The sequence below is a fragment of the Lonchura striata genome, chromosome 4A (assembly GCF_050655825.1).
Source record: "Lonchura striata isolate lonStrDom1 chromosome 4A, ASM5065582v1, whole genome shotgun sequence".
Lineage (NCBI taxonomy): Eukaryota > Metazoa > Chordata > Aves > Passeriformes > Estrildidae > Lonchura > Lonchura striata.
The window spans coordinates 13296996-13315357 of NC_140742.1; the positions used below are offsets into that span (position 1 = coordinate 13296996).

Consider the following 18362-nt stretch of genomic DNA (forward strand, 5'->3'; position numbering starts at 1 on the left):
AAGATAAATGATTTAATATTCACTAAAGGCTCCACAATGGAAACACTGCCCATTAGGTTCTCTTTCTCAAGTTGAACTCTTCTGAGATTATTCCTTTGAAAAGTAACAAAAATACTCCTACTGTTTTCTTTTAAAATACTCATCTGTGAGTAATTCAAAACATTAAAAGGTATCAACAATTCAGTAGTAAAATTACAGCTTCTCTCAGGAAAGCTCCAACAGTGCTTTTTCAAATGTCTGTTGCTGTTACACTGCAGCCCCTTCTCTGATCCCTTCTGCAAAATCCAGCATGAACAGGTTGCACCAGAGTTCGAAGGCAGGACCTGCAACCCACTTGCATTAAAGAGTAACACAACCCTTACTGCCTGACCTCCCCAAAATAATGCTGGATGTCATCACATTGTCAAAGGTGTTGTTTTCCCACATGAGACAGTGGAGCTTCAAAATGAGACATTTATCTTTTAACAAGCATAGAAAAATGTATTTTATACACCCACAGAAATAAGTATCTCTTTTCATGTAAGTGCACACATACATAAACTACAAAGAATCAATGTAGAAACACACATTTGTCCAAAACTGTAATGAACACCCACGTTTTATTTGACAGAGGGAAAGAAAGAGGCTGTAACAGCTAGAGCAGAGAGATGACAGATGAAGGCAGATACTCCACACATCTCATGATACACAATGGCAGGAGGATCCATGAGAAAATCTGAGCTCCCTTCTCTTTTAATACAACTTTTAATATCAATTTCTTAGTGCAGTCTTAAAACAGCTGCCAGTTGTTCAGTCTTTAAAATTTCAGAAACAGCAGTGGTGGTTTGCCCTACCCTGACCCTACCTACTCCCTCGTCTGGATACTGTTGAAGCAAATGAGGAAGGAATGATAAACAAGTATGGACACTAGGTCTGGGAACAAAAGAAGGAAAAAGAGATGTTTCCTATTTCCTGAAACCTGCTATTCCCAACCTTCTCTTTGTCACTGTATTCTCAGCTCCCACCCTCAGATCTTTCAGCAATGTACCAGCTGTACCCCGAGCTGATGAGCAGCAGGGCCAGCCCAGTGAGGATGTGGAGCCTGTGCCCATCACAGGCCACAGCACTTTGCTGGGCAATGATTTATCTCACTCTGCTCCCACTGAGAGTGACCACAAGAGACAAGTGCAGCTTCTTGTGCAAGACCTTGAGTCTCATAAGCACAGAAACATCTGGTCATCTCAAAACAGAGAAGAAATTCAAACTGCATGTGCAGGATATTTGTTCTCACATCAGGGTCTCTTCATTTCGTTTTAGAATGAATGCAAACAAACCCCTGAATTTAATTTTGCTCTTAAGAATAAAAAGCACTACATATCCACTAAGAGTTAGATTTAGCTTTAATTAGTGCCTAGGAAACTCTGCTGTGGCTGGGTCTTAGCAATGCAGAACTTAAAAAGGAAACAGTGATCTATCACTTTATCCCTTTTTCTCTCCTAATGTAAAGTTAAGGCAAGACCTAGCTTTCCTATTTAGTTTTGCTTCTACATGTTTTTTCAAATTTAAGATTGATTTAATCACTGAATATTTAACTACTTTCGCATGCATACAATTTTTTCTCCATTTTTATCTCTCACAATTTATCATGCTTTTTAGGGCTGTATTTTATTATATTTTGCTTAATCACACAAAGTTTACAAACTCTCTGCCAAGTAGGTGAAAAGCAACTTAAAAAATCTGCCCATCAGGATAATTTTTGGCTTTTTAGTCATTGAGTTTTTGTAAAGAAACCACACCGTCTCTGTACATTTGGTGCAAATACACACACATTAAATAGAACTAAAATCAGATATTTTCATTCTTATTACACAATAGATATTGGTGATATATGATTTTCATTCTTGCCACAAAATTTTGCAGTGTTTTGAATACTGGTCTACCTCCTGAAATCCAAATAACCACTTGCATTAGTCTAATGGAATTATCCATATAATATTTACAATAATATTGAGTAGCTACATGGACTAGTAATGTTCCATAGGATTAATTCAGCATGGTATCAGCCAAGTGTATGTCACAGGTAAGGGATCTCAGCCTTGGGTAAGGAAGGAGTATTTCCACCTGAGAGGCATCCCTCAAGAAGAGGGTCACCTGGAGTGCAGTGCAGCTGCATTTCAGGGAGAGATCAAATTGGGCTCATCCTGGTGACAATATTTACAGGGTAAAGTAGTTGTCTGTTAATCAATACAATAGACAAGATAGATGTCATCACTTCAGTTCTGATATCTTGCTCTGTACTTTGGTTATCTTCCACTTCAGGGTTTCAAAACCACCTTTGGAAATACTTGTCAAGACATCTTCACTCTCTTGAACATGAGCCCGTGGCTTTTGGGCTGGCAAATTCATGCCAAGAAAGAAAGGTCTGTTGCTCCTCAGCCTGCCTGAACCAAAGTACAGCCAGCAGTTGAGTGCATCCATCACACTTTCATGGTCTATAATTATTAGATACCATGTGATAGAAATGGTAGTCTTTTCTCCTCCTTTTTGGGTGATTTTTCAAAGAGTCCTCATGCTCCCTTACAGCTGCTAACAATGTAAAATGGAAAGATGAAGTGGTGGCCTTTCAATGGATGTCACTGATTGGGAGGAGAAAGAGATATGGAAATTTACATTCTGATGAATTCTTTAGGGAACGTCTTACTGAAAATCAAAGCAGCAGAAATCATAAAGGGGGACATCCCTTGGTGATGAAAATCTCATGCAGCAAAGCTCCTTAGAGAGAATAAGACTTGTAACAAAAATCCCTTTCATATCCTTGTTATGCTCCCCAAAGATTCAATCTCCCAAAAGACTTCTTTGGATGGTTATGATTGCACAAAAAAAGATTATGGACTCATTATTTATAGAGAGGACATTGGGTTTTAAAACTCAGATATATTTTCTTCCTAAAAGCGAAAGAAGTTATTTAAGCTTTGTAGGTACAAGCCACTTGTAGAAATACCAGCTGCACACACTTCTACTGCAGGACTTTGTTGTGTGTTAAGAAGAAGAAATCTTGAGCTGGACTGTAACCAAAACTCCTGATTCTGCCAATGCAACGTGGGCAACACATTCAGTTGCTCTGCTGCCATACGCTGATTTGGATAATCAAGAATGTATTCAAGAGTGTAAGTACCAAGGCAGATGCAATATTTCCATTTCTTAGAGGTGATCAGAAGCTTTTCTTGTATTTGTGTAAGACATTCTGAAAATGCAAAAGGTAACAATGTAATTTACCTTGTAGGGTTCCCCAAAGAGGTTAAAACCCGAAGCAAAGAGATCTTCATCTTGCTGGACTTCCTGGTTTCTTCTCTCCCATTCCTTCCGCTTAAGTGCACTCCGGTCTTGCTCATAGTGACTGGGGAAAGACAAAAATGACAACACATTATTTTCCCCATAATTTTGTTACACGTATATTACTATCAGCGATAGCAACAAGACATCAGAAGCTTCTGAGGACAATTCTGAAAGAAACAGCCTCTGAATAATTTATCCTAAATTTAAATCTGGAATCATAAAACTACATAAAATTGGGCAGTAGGGCAGTCAGTACACCTCTAAAATGGAAAGTGTTTCAATGAAACAATGAAAATACTGTTTACAAATTAACAGAGTAGTAGGCAAAAGAATAAAATACATTTTGACATCCTTGTACTAGCAGCCTGCAAACACAAATGCATCTGCACCCAAACACACACATGTGTGCCCACAAAACATGGGTCTGTGCAGGGAAAGCAAATGTGAAGGCTAGGAAGCACAGCAACATCTACAAATCCATTACACTGAACATCCATCCCAAGGCTCCAGTTCAGCCTCGTGTGATTTAGACCACCTAATTCTGTCCCACTTCTTGTTAAAATTTATGTATGGCCTCATTGTCGATGTCAAGGAGAGGTTAAGAAGTGTTTTGTAGAAGCAAGCTGCCGGAAGAGATTTTAGGATAGTTGATTCCAGTATCAGATAATTCTACACACAAACACAGAAAAGGATCTAGCACCTCGGTGTAGCAATGGTGAGTGGCACTTATGTGTGTGTCAGCTTGCTTTGTGCACCTGCCAGACCTAGATGACAGGCTGAGAGACCACATTCACTTCTCCCCTGAATAGTACTGAAGTACTTTGGTCTCTTGGCTCTGCAAACTACCTCCTGCTCCTCTGAGGGAAGAGATATAATTAAAACCCTGAAGGAGAGGGAAAAATAGCAAAGGAAAGAGGAAAGGAAAAGATGCATACTTCAACTTGCACTGACAGCCTCTCATGTGACAAGCATTAAGGGACACTTCTGTGCTTTCAACCCGCATTTGATTTGTTAGGAGGCTTTTGGCTCTGCTTTGTGTCAGTTAATTAGCTCCCGAATTCCAGATGACAATTTGAATAGCGGATTCCGTGCATGCCCTGATGGTATCTGCAGCAAGCACCATCTCCCCGATAGATCCCGGCCGTACATGCACACATCCACACACAGCCTGGATGTACAGATGCTTACATACAAACACACATATTCCAGCTGTAACAAGGAACAGTTAATTCTCCTATCTCTGGTGAGAATGAATTAAATCTCCATAGAGCTCCACTGCACTTGGAAGATAACCAAATATCTACAACTTTTGCCTTTTTAGCTCAGCATGATATTGTATTGAAAGCTTCACACCGAGAGATATAATGAGGAATGAACTGCACAGTGATGAGGCTTTAACAGTGTATAAAGTCACTGATTTCTGAGTGAAACCACAATTACTAATTTGAAGCACCAGCTAATTAAAACCACAGCTATGTATTTAGCCTCTTGTTATACCTACTGCAGTTTATAATTATGAGGACCTCTTTATCTACTCAATTAAAGTTCTTATGATTCAGGCAGGTTGTGTTTGAACCTGCAAGCCCTGCGGAGAGCACAGGAAAGCATATGTCTGTTGCCTGATGACTCCATGTAGCCTTACACTTATACACTTGTTTTTATACAGGCAAGGAAAGAAAAAAAGAAAGACATGCCACAATGAGATTTCTAAGTAAAAAATATTAATTAATAATTGGTTTAAGCAATTCAAGACTACTCAGACTTGGACTGAATAAGGCTTGATTATGGCTTGTAAACTGAATGCAAAGCCACCTACATAGGCTGAACTGAATTATTGCCATCCACATTTTCCTTCTACAAATTAGGAGGCTGAAAATATGCCATATTTTGTTTTATTTAATTTAATTGTTTATAACACCTCCTGATGTACTGACATCACAAGCACCAAGAGCAAGCTACAGAACACTGTTATAATCAATGCTGTATTTTTACAGAGTACTGTTTGCTGGTCTCCTGAAGGAGACAGAAGGGAAACTGTTGTAAGGACAGTCACTTTTCTATTCTACACATGACCACATTGCTAATGCAACACAGTAAATCACAAGCAACCTGTTCACAAAAAGGTGAAGGGGGGAATTTCTTTTGAAGGGGGGAATTCCTTTCAAATCCTAAATCAAGATTATAATCCACAAATACAGGCGTGGCTGAATGCAAGCTGTTTCCCAAACTGGTACCCAAAGATAGGGCCAAGGCTGATTCCATCTCTCCCCACAGCTTTGCTGGAGTAGGGGGTGAGGTTAACCCAGAAATAATCCAACCCAGGAGCAGGAGGAATACACTCTATCTATCCCTCTTGTTGGGGATCTCTCCAGAGATTTCTCTGGCAGCTTGGCCCACAGACTGTGTGACTCTTCAGCAAGATCAGCTCATGGTGAAGTTATAACCAGTCTCACAGATCTAGTCTAAGCACTATTTTATATCCTGCATATGCAATGTTTGCTATGGAAGGATTGCCATCCCAGGACTGCCAGCATTCACTTCAGAAGGAATTATTCATGTAAGTTAGAGCTGCATTTTGCAGCTTCCTAATGGCTTCCACGGCCTGGAGTTTCAGGGTGAAATCCCAGGCACATTCAAATCAAACAATCTGGCCACTGAACACAGAGATCACAGAGTACAGCACACAACACATTTCACCCCTCATGTGAGGTTACAGCATTTTGTTATCTAAAAGCCAGCTCAGGTCACAAGCATGCAAAGTATTTAGGAAACCAAGTGAGGCATTATGCCATATCCTAGTGAGAAAAAGCAGAAAAGACCCTAAGACTACTAAGATATGCTTTATGACACATTACAAAACCACAACTTCAAAAACTAATAAAACAGCACTGGCATAATTCAAAGTGGCATAATCACCTTAAAAGACATTAACTTAAGCTAACACCGTGTTTAGAATGTTAACATTAAAAGTTTGAAAATACAGTATTTTCCAACACAACACAGTGAAGTATTTCTCTTTTATTGTGTTTATGAAAGATTTATATTTCAGCCACCCAAGGGACAAGTACAAAGGCACATCTCAAGCTCTAGACCCCAACAATGTTTACTGACTACAAAACTGTGAGAACCCATGTTACAAGCAAAACCTTAAGTAAATCATTACCTCTACTTCAATCCAAATCTCACTCTCATATAGTTTCTTGTGAAAACAAAAAAAAAAAAATAATTAAAGCTGCATTTTGAACTTACTAGCAGAGTCACAGGGCAGCCTTAACTGTGCAAAGTATCTATGCAAAAGGAAGTGGTTGTTCATCCTGTCAAGTCCATTACTTGGTTTATTTCTCTGCAAATGTACTTTTGCTATGACAGTGCTTGACATGGTGCTGACTGTGGCTACAGGAAGTCAAATATTGTAAGATCCTACACAGATAAGGATAACAACTTATTTGGGTCCTGTGCAATTCAAAGAGAAATGCTGATTAGATCTTAAGGCTGCAGCGCACTGAGAACCTAATGGGATGCTCTCCAGAAATTCTTAATGCAGCCACAATGCAATCTCTGGGACTTATGTTTAATTTTTAGCTTAACTAATGTTCTGTGAAATACAGATATGTGATTAGTGGTGAAGGTGTCAGTGAAAACTATAGTCAGATACTGTGAGGAACATCAGAGTTCAGTTTGTCTCACTTGTATGAGAAATACTTCATGACTCCTCTAAAGCCAGGAGAGCAGGATATGACAATACAGGCTTTCGTAAACATTCTATAAAAAGAGATACAGAAGAAAACAGCTGTAGGCCACAATATTCACTATATCCAAGAGGGCAGCTCCCTAGACACAACTATTACATGACAATGCCATTTAAATATGTGAGCTTTACTGTTTGTTACCACTTATTAGATTAATAATTGAATTTGAATGGGGAAGCCTGTATATAAATCTGAGAAGATAAGGAATGGTGAGCAGTAAGAATAGTACAAGGGCACATGAGACCACCAACCTACAAATTACCAATGTGGTGGATATGGCAGAAAGAATAGCAACTACAACTGTAATGTTGTTTTGGTATGCTAACACTGGGACAAAATGCATTTTGAATAACAGCATTGGATATTTAATGCTTTGCAGTCAGAGCAGCACACCTCCATTTGCCATTCTTCTAACTACAGGCACAGTGCGGGGACAGTGGGAGCTGCTGCCCTGTGACAGGCCAGGTGCTCAGGCTGTGTGAGTCTGCAGGGTATCAGCAGGGACAGCAGAGCTGCAGCCTCACCCCCACTGCAGCTCACGATGGCTGGAGGGACAATCCAGCCCAATCCCTGGAGAACAGAGAAGAGGAGGTGGCTGAGGCAGAAGGAGGTTATATCAAGGCAAAAGATAACAGACATACACATAGGTTTTGGACTAGAAGCTAAAAATGTGGATCTGGCGATAAGAGATGAAAGTCAGATGAGCGCTGGCTACAAAAAGAGAACTAGAAGGAGAATGAAATTTGGGGCACTGGAAAGCACAATGCTGTCATCTGTGGTAAAAGTGAGAGGATGTGGTGCAAAAAATCTGGAGGAAAAAAAACCTTTCAGGACAGACTGCAACAAAGTAAGAGGTTATAGGGAAGAGTTAAAAGAAAGCTGATGAAATGAGACCAACAACTAAAGGCTGAGCCCTAGCGTTTGGGGTTTATTTTCCAAGTTGTGCTAACTAAAGCCACAGAAGTCTCCCAAAGTGTAGAAGACTAGCAAAGAGCCTGAAAGACTGAAGAAGGAGCAGAAGAAAGAAGTCAGACCAAACAAGTTTGATGGAGTAGTCTCTGTGATATTAAGAAAAAGTAGGAGAGAAAAATGATCAAACATCTTGGATGTTGCAGACAAATCACAAATGAGAACAGAACATGGTTCTGTTGATTCAGTCAAAACAACGAGAGCCCAATAGAGAAAGAATCAATAAAAACGCAGGAGCAGAGAGGCTTTATAGCAGTGACAGAATAGATCCATGAGAATAAATTAATGACATTCAAAACAGTCAGCATTTATCCACAGTTTAAGGAAGAAGCAGTTGCTGTTCTCAATAACGTCTCAATTCACAAAAATGCACACTACATCAAATCAAATATTTCCCTGTCCTAGTTCCACACCCCATAAAATATCAGATATGCCTAAATGATGAAAGAAGTTCTCAAACTGAAATGTTTGTAATTTGTGGAAGCAAAATATAAACACAAGTGTCTAAACTAAGACACAGTGGATATAAAATGATATGGATTTGAGAACTGAAAGTCCTTTCCCAAGGTTGTTGCTTCATAGTTTTTACTTTGCCCACAAGTACTCAGGAAGTTGGAGAAGTAAACTCAGAAACTGGGCTTCCTCAAAAACTAACTCATATGCCTGCACAAGGTATTACACATGCCAAATCAAATCCCACTCCTGAGTGTATGTAACTTACAGGAGAAATGCAACTCAGGTCAAGGAGGATATGCTCAATGAGGATCGCCCCCATGCTTCAAATACACACTTGCTTTTCCACACCCCTGCAATTCTTCAGTGTAACTTAAAAGCACAAGGCAAAAAGCATTTCACCTGGCAATCAAACTAGGTGAAAGACTACTTGTAACAAGTACATTACAACTGGAATTCACCTCCACATAACTTCAGTTTTATCTCACCATAACTCCACTGATTTCAGGTAAAATCAGCGTACCACAGCTCTGTACAAAGGAAGAAGAACTACTTCCTTAATCTATGCAGATTATCCCAGTATAAACAGTGGCATTTTAATGCATTTATTCCAAATGGAAAAAAGAAAAAACAGCCTCAGGTCTTAAATTTCATAGCAGGTCATAAAATGTATTAGGTAAATGAGAAGAATTTCATAATCTGATATTTAGGCAGAAACATGGCCAACTTAAAGTAGCTTCCCTGCTGATCTGAAGTCTTTGTTTCACTAATGATAAACAATACAAGCACTACCACACTTAAAATAGCAAAATTCTTCCTCTGTTTATCACCACCAAGCTTACATCTTTGTCCTGGTAATTTTCCTACTTGACAGAGACAAACCAAGACATAGCAAAAATAGCTTTACAAGTTCCTAGAATCTTTCATATTTAATGTTTACTTTAATGTTGTCTTCCTTTTCATAGCATGAATAGTTACTGAGAGTATCTAGCACAGAACATATCTATCACTGCACTTCAAGATAAATGATTTATTTTAAAATATAGAATATTCTGTCTTTGATGTTCAACAGTTCTGCAGAGAAACGCTTGAGATGGTCACTGGTTATCTATCCACATGAGCTAAATCTTTTCACAATTTGCATTAAAAACAATGCCATTCCTGTAGCACTTTTAATAGAGAATATAGAAGATTAAAGCCACCAAAGAAAATAATGCCCAAGAGACCCCTGGATGAATTATGGAAATGTAAGCTAAGGGTTTGGCTAGTATTTTTGATATCCCTCATTCTTTTTAGTTATTCTCACATGTACCAAGCACCTAGAAAATGTTCTTTTTACCTCAGTTTTCTCCTGGTTTTAGTCCTATGCAGCCCCAAACCTTTCCTGAACGTGAATTTGGAAGGAACGATTCTGGGGGAATGGATGGCAGAGATAAGCTCCTGGATAGTAAGCATATAAAGAATAGATGAGGTTTCATAGGGGAGCATTTATTGTTTCCTGTATCATAGCACATTGTCTTTCAATATGATTAGTTATCAGTCTGAGTTATCAAAAACTGGGATGAAATAAAGCGCTTACGCAGTTATGCTTCATTGATGTCAGCTAGGGGAGCATGAAAATCTCCATGAAGTTGGGTAATTGATGTGTAAATCAGAGCTCAATCACTCTGTAATAGAAATGGTCCCACTGAAAGTATGGTTGTTGAACAGTATTGCAGAGGGGTGGGGAAGAAAAGAGAAACAGAGTCAAGACTTATTTATTAAAAAATATAATAACTGGCAATTTACACAATTTTCTCTTCAAAGTAGAAGTGCTGTCAGAGACATTTAAATGCAAGCTGCAGATCACTGTATTTGGGTACCCTTATTCGGTAATAATTAACTGTTTCTGTTTTATTGAAATGCTTGGGGACACTGTTATGGATATTTAAAAAGCAAATTAAATGAACATGTTCATCCTTTGAAAGGCAACACATGTAAATGACATCAGCAATTGTAATTTGCTTAACAATGTGTGTTCAAGGTATGTTTTGGAGTCCTATTACAGTCTTCTTGTCAGTTCAAATTTGCAGTATGACCAACAAAAGCAAAACTGAAAGAAAAGAGTGGGGGGAAAGGAGCCTAAAGAGAAAAATGATTATAACCACATCTTCAGAAGGACATAAAAGAAACAGTCATTAGAACATCAGTCACATAAAACAGATTTCCAACATGTGGTATTTCTAAGAGTAAACATCTGATTCATAAAGAAAAGAGCTACTAAGACAACATTATGGGGTTATTTTTGTTGTAATTTTTTTCTTTAAAGAAATGAATGCACATTAAGGTGTTGATAACAACCTCCCAGAAACACCTGGAATCCAGTATTCTAGTTATGACTTGCAATAAACTACTGATAAACTCTAACAAACTTACATAAATGTGAAATTAAAGAGCATTTTTGGCATCAAGTGAATTACATTCAGGACAGTAGAGCTCGATTAGGAAGTTTTATTAGATGGGTAATGTGCTGTAACTCTAAGGGGACAGAATACTACAAGGGAGTGGAATAGGAAAAGAGGTTCAACCTTTACTCTCAATTTCATTGCCTGAGTTTAACAGAATATAACATATTTCTATTTTTTTTTGGTTTGGGCTTTTGTTGTTGGTGGGTTTTTTTTGCTGGTTTTATTTTATCATTCCGGGATTCGATGTTTCTACAAAATTCACTGAAGGCAATGAAGTCATGAAGCCTTTGCCAAAGCCTGCACTGTGTTTGAGAAACACTTCTCAAAGAGCTCCTCACTGCCATCACACTTCACATGCTCATCAGCACCAGCACTCTGTGATTAATGTACTAAGGGTGAATATAGTTGTGTTTAGCTGCTGTGCATTATTCTTCATACACATTAATAGCAAATGTGGCATAGTACTGCTACAAAAAGTGTATTTTACATATATTACTCCCAAGACATAACACTAATTTGAATCAATAAAAACCTTCTGACAGTGCTTGTTACAGTCTGTTTTCCTTCACCTGAACACCTCAAATTGTGAAATATTCCTTGGAAATGTCCAATTATTTTTTTACATGCACCATTTTCAAAGATTAAAATGCATTTTAAAGTATAGACACTCAAAATCTTTAACTTATCACTTAATGTGTAGAGATTGAATTCATACACCTAAAGCAAAAACCATTTTGGAACTCTAGTTTTGTCTTTATCTTTTCTCAATATTAAAATTTAATATTTGTTTTAATAATGGCACTCAAAACTTCCTGGGGACCTGTAGAATGCTTTCTTAAAAATGGAGTCCACATGTTTGTACTTGCTTGAAACTTTGGCAATGATCCACAAGAGATGGCAGAACAGACAGTAATAAATTTGTCTTTTAGAAAGTCACAAAACAATCACTGATTAACACAACCTTTGGGTACAGATGAATCAGCAGAATCAACTGCTTGGGTATTTTATTGCAGAAGTGCTTCTGTGTGCTCCTACAGCTCTAATAAATGCATTCATTTACTAACAGGCACCTCTGCTCCCCTGAGCATTTTCACATGCTGTGCAGATCTTTAACCACATGTTCTTAAACTTAACGTGTGCTGAAGAATACCACCACAGGAAAATTAAGAATTCAGTAGGATTTTTCATTCATCACTTTTAGACTGAGGGAGAAGTTCACGCAGGTCTCAGAGTGCAGTGCACACATACAAGCTGATTCAGACTCCAGTGCACAAAAAATTGTATGGTAAGCCTAATATAATTTAATTGCTTGTTATTTAGGGTATTGTCTGGCTAAAGAAATTATCATTTACATAAATTATTCTTCTCTCAATTGAAATGCTATATAATTGCCTCCATGTGTTTTGGTAGAACCAGAGGAAAGGACAGAGATGATCAAATAAATGCAAGGTCCTCTCAATTTAAATTTAAGTTCAGCTGCATTCCCTTTTCAATGCTGTTGTGAAATATATTGCTCATTTTGGCACTACCAAGTTGCAGGAGATGCAATGATCTTGTAGCTTCATAAGATTTAGTGCTTATCAGGATCAAAAGAAGCTAGAACATTTCAAACTCCACCAGGCATTTCTTCCACCAGGCCTTAGAAAGCTTCACAGAAACAAGGTGCTTGATACATACAGCTTCAAAGAGAATAATAATATTTTGTGCTTACTTTTCCTAACTATATTCAGAGTCAGCAGGTCAATGGATTATCATCATCCTTGGCTTCTAGTGAGGAAGATAATCTGTAACAAATACTGTTCATGCCTTCAGCAAACATATAATGTTTATTCCTCATTTATAAACACAGCATAAAGTATGACAAAATAATTTAACCAAACCAGCACAAAGTTCATCAGCATTGCTGAGGTTTACATCCTCTGTAAGGGCATAGTTCAACTTCAGCTGATGCTACTGGCAATTTTCCCAGTGAATTCAATGAGGGCTGGATGGGACCAAGCCATTTAATAATGACAAAAAAAGCCAGGTCTCAAAATGCGGCCACTCAAAAAAGCAGCAACTTATTGGTATAAACTAGATTTTCTGTTATATTCCTCATGCTAAAAAGAGATTTTTTTTATCCAGTGTCAAGAGTTTAAAACTCCTAAGTACAAATCAGCACATACCAGAGCTACAGAACTTCTAAGGTCATTACTTAAAACTGATATTGACTGCAGAGATTTTCTGGTTGACAAAGGTAAATAAACAAAATGTACAAATGCCTAAAAACAAACAAACAAAAAAACCCCCAAACAAACAAACAAACAAACAAACCCACGCAAGAAATCAAGCAAGATGCCAAGTAAGTTTCCTATTCTACTCCACAGGCCACTATCACCTTGAGCTAAAGACCACTTATATAGAAATATACCTATTTCTTTTGTTTTAGTGGTGTCATAGATTGTACACATGAACCTCAATCAGCTGACTGGGGAATAATCAAATTTGCCTCTATACCAGAATGAGCACTGACACAGCCACACCAGGCAGCAGATCACACACCCTGTCACAGAGAAAAAGTAGACCAAATGTAACATTCTCCCTGAAAAAAACAACACCCTTAAATTTAACTCGACAAGGGAATGCTGTGCAATTAGGGATATGGTATGTAGGTCTTACACAGGTTTGAAATATGCTCTGGGACTTGAAAGCTAAAAATGAACACTTAATATTGTAAAATACTTCTTCAGACAGAGTAAAATCATAACAAAAATGTTATTTAGACTGGCTAAAACTACAAACTCATGCCTAAAATTACTTGAATTTTTAAGGTGGGTGTGATGCAAATGATTATCCCAGTACTGCAGTTCCCCAGAGCCAAACAGAAACTATATCCATCTCTGCAATTATGTTTGAATGTGTTTGAAACCTCACATCTGACTTCATGAATGACTGAAATATCACAATGAAGAAAACAAGGCCACTTAAGGGCAGCCTCCCAGGAGGAGGTGAGACCAAAGCTCTGCTTAAGCCATGCTGCCTCTGACAACAGGCAGCAGGCCCAGGGCAAAGCAGTTTCCAAAATACTGCCACTGCCCTGAGAAAACCTGGGCACATGAAGCTGTGTGTTGAGTACAAAGGAGCAGATGTATTTATATTTAGCACCTCTAGAAGATTCTTCTCCAAAAAATGCTCTCAAACAGAAAATGCTACAGCAAGGAGTTGCACAACCCACCTGAAAACCACTGCCTTAACTCAAAGGAGGTCTGCTGCTCACACCAGGTGATTAAAAATATTCCATTATACTGAACAGTCAAGAAGAGAACTCACAGGTATTTTTGAGGGGCACTGACACTTACTACAGGCAAACAGAGAGGAAGCTCCTGGGCTCTTTAGTCTCTGGAGAACCTCGGGTGCACATTCCACAGCACTAACAATACCCTGCACTTTTAGCACCAGACACATGGGTTACTGCACCTTAATAACAGTTATTTGCACTCCAAAAACCTTTTTCTGTCCCTTCTGCTGTCAATCAGCAAATGAGTATCACTTATTTTCACAACATGAACACAATGCCATACTTAACAAAAGTGCATCCTTTTTTAATTCCCTACTATCAACCATTTGTCTAATAGAAATATTACACTATGTAACATGCACAGATTAAAATGCAATGTAAGTTGAATCATATTCATTGGAGGCTGGCCAACTCCAGCACATTTTTGTATTTAATAATAAAATAGTCTAGTGTAAAAATATGTAAACTAGCTTCCATCCTGCTTTAATATTCACTTAACATGAGAAGAAAGGGAATGCAATTTTGTTTAAATATTAAACATTACATTTCTTCTTTTGATTATTAAAGTATTATTAAAGTTAAACGAAAATGTGTTTGCAAACTCCTTCCTCTGAAGTCTTACAGGTCACTGTTATCACTAATATTTTGTCCCTCTAGCTGGGTTCTTTGGGGATCTTAAAGCACTTTAGGAATTGGATCAAGCCATGCCCAATTACATCTCTGGGATGGAGCAACTACTGTCAAGCAAAACAACTGAGGGAATGAAAGTTTAAGCGAGGTGATGACAGTCATTCAAGAGGAGATGGCTAAGGAAAGAAAACTGAGGAGTTCCAGCTCCCAGACATTAAACTTTACCCTCAGACCAGCTGTAACTTGCAACCCTTCATCTACCTTTGAGCTCTGAGATGACAACCACCAAGTTGAAATTTAAGACTATCTAACACCACCACATAGCAAGGAGGAATTATCTTTATGTGCCTTTCCAGAACACTGGGTCATACACCGTGAGACAAGTTTTGTCCTGCTGAATGTCACTGGGAGAGGTCAGAAAGGATGTTCTTATTACATTGCTGGAAGGATGGAGTATATCAAATGATTTAATTTTGTGTAGTGCCCCACTTACTTTGACAAACTGATACTGCACAGGGCATAATGTCATTAGGTGATTAAAGTACAAGAGCACTCAGCTTCCCACCTTCTTTCAGAACAAGAGCCTGTGAGAGCTGTTACAGCAGGCTCAGGACCAGCAAAGAGTTGGAGGCAACACAGACCCCGGAGCACAGAACCCCAAACTCCTCCTCTCAGCAGGAACTCCTGTCCTGGCAGTGACCAGAAATAAGCTTCACAGTCCTCCTGAGAGATCCCACCTTCCCCTTGGGCTCTTTCAGGACTTTCAGCCCTGGCAAGAGCCCAAACCCACAAGTGACCTTCGAGCATCCTGTGCCCGACCCTCGGATCCCTGCAGCAAAAGGACAGCAAAGCACTGACAGCAAAGTGACACCACACCATCCTAAGGACATTTTCAGCCTTTTTGGCATTGCCTTTGAAAATTGCAAATGTTGGGCTCTCCTCATAACGCCAAATGTCTTAAAACCTCAGAACCCATGGTAGGAAGTGTGTGTTCTGTCACACATGCCCTTTAAATTTATGGTTTCTTTCATACAAATATCTAATGGGGTTTGAATAAAATAAAATCTACACGTTGCCATGTGGAAATTAATTTTAAAGAACTGTTTGTCAATTTAATTTTACTGATAGTAACAGACAGATTTATGAAGCAATTAACTAAATATTTGTTTTTTTCACATTTCAATTCATTATAGTAAATTAACAATTTTCCACTTGAAAGTCTTGCACTGCTACACTGAAAGCCTAAAAAAAGAAGTGTGTATTTCTGTTATTCTAGGAAGGATTCTCTCATTGTCACAATGTGGATTATTCTCCTCACATTAACTTAATATGCTGTATATGTAATTCGACCCCTCTCATTTCTATATTACCACAGAACCTGTCATTCTTTAAATGCCAGTTTCAAGCAACCAGACATAAATAAAGAATAATTACAGCTCTAAAGCCAGTGTAACATCTGCTCAAGAAAGCAGTCCTACAGAGTGGATTTTATTGCCACGTAACACCCACCTATGATTCAGACAATCCGAGAGACAAAACCAAGGCTGCTGACAGATGCAGCCTGACCCTGAGCTGTGATGCAACACCAGACCACGAGCCCTGACAGAGCCAAGGGAAGGAGCAGAATGAACTGAGCCTAATGTGACGTTAAACACCAAGTAAAAAGTGCACCCTTTCCTCTAAGGGGTATGTATAGCCCCATTTCACATCTACTTTTACTTATTCCAATGATTTAAACATCTGAATTAATCATTTCCGCTTCATGGAGGTCATCTGGCCACAGCCATGTGGATCTCTAGCATTGCTGGCCAGATATTAAACACATTAAGGAGCAGTCATAAGACAGAACTACAGCTTTATGTTCTTTTAACTGGTATTATACCAAATTAATATCAGGAGGATTATACTCCATAAATATAAAAACATCAGCTCATATGGTATTGGATTCTTTTCTCTCTGTGTCAGTGAGAATACCTGAACAGAAAAAGCCTTGGTCCCTCCACATCTCAGCTCCCTTATGGAGAGCAGATGTGTCAATTCTTACTGATCTCATGGGTTTCTGCCAGGTCACTCATCAAGGATAAACCCTCTTGAGGAAACTCTACCTACTACATTCCTCAATTCTGCACAGATTCTGGTTAACTATTACCCTGAATAACACATAGCTTGCTTTTTAAAAATCATCCTGTTAATTCAGTGGATTACAACACAATCAATCAGAGTATTAGTCTAAATAGGATTTTGTAGTCAGATCTGATCTAGAAGATTTAACATTTTACAGGCCTCCATCTCATAATGCTGACAGAAAGCATCAGGCAAAGAGAGATATTGGGACTGCATGTCACACCAAATGATGGAAACCAACCCTGGATCTATCAGATAAATCCCCCTGTTTTCTTCCATTGTTAATATTTACAAATTTGGCAACAAAGGCTGACAGCTACTAGTTCAAAACAATATGCAAACACTAGTTAAGCAGTTACTTGCCATTAGCAACATGCATTGAGAAACCAAGGCATGGAGAAATTAAAGTACTTGTTCATGGCCATAGGAGGCATCAATGGGAGCAGCAGGACTGGAATCACTTCCTGTTGCCCATGCCATAGTCCTGGTATTTACAGCTCAATTAAACTCCCTTTTCAATGATAAGGAGTTCCTATTACAACATGTCTATTTGCAATACCTGCCAGAAAACATACCCCCACTTTTCATGTTGCAAGGGTTTAAGCATAAACTGAATGTTACTATAAATACTCTGTTTATAGTGGTTTTCACTTTTTAGTTGCATTATCACTGACAGCAAAGTAGCACTTCAATTTTAGCACTCGGGAGGCTAATAAATATCAAATTAATAAAATACTAACAAATGCAAACTACTCCAAGTGGCTAGTAGAAAGGCATTAATTCTTGATAAATGGTCCATACATTATTATTATTATTTGTCAAGTTTTTAAGCACTGCTTAGTATGCCATCAATCTACCAGGTTAAACACATGAAAAAAGTACCAGCACAGTATTTGAGGATCGTTAAAAACACAGACAACAAATTGGAAATGCTCTTCATCTTTTTCACTTAAAAAAAGAACAATCAAAAATATTAAAAAGAAAAAAGACCAGTAAATCAGTAATCTGAGTAGAGGGCATTTTCTGGAGACTAATGATGGGCTGGGATAGATGGCCCTCACTTCTACTTTAGGTTATCAACTCCTCCCACACAATCATTAATTCCCCAGGAAATGCCTTTGCTTCAATAACTTTTGCTTAAATAGATCACCAGTGAGAGGAAAAAAGTCATGCCACTAGAAATGAACTACTGTAGAGCCTCTGAGCTTCACCTACCATAATTTGCACATAAAGATTTTACAGGTGACTTGCAAAGGCCATTTTAATTGTATTTCCTACTCCTTCTTTTTACCCTTAGCAGGATAATAAAAGCAGCCAGCGGGCAGATTTGTGATGCTCACTCTAAGTTTGCTGAGAATGTCTGGAAATGTTAAGATGCTTTTGTTGAGCTCTCATCCA

At 38.4% G+C, this 18362-nt stretch overlaps 1 protein-coding gene across 9 annotated transcripts in view; it reads right to left on the bottom strand.

Annotated features, from left to right (window-relative positions):
* AFF2 (ALF transcription elongation factor 2) overlaps positions 1-18362 on the bottom strand; it is a 350216-nt gene that overhangs the window by 236680 nt on the left and 95174 nt on the right. For all 9 annotated transcript variants that reach the window (XM_085570466.1, XM_085570462.1, XM_085570465.1 and 6 more), the window contains exon 2: positions 3256-3376. In XM_085570466.1, the coding sequence (XP_085426592.1) occupies positions 3256-3376 (121 nt within the window). The remainder of the gene's footprint in view (positions 1-3255; positions 3377-18362) is intronic.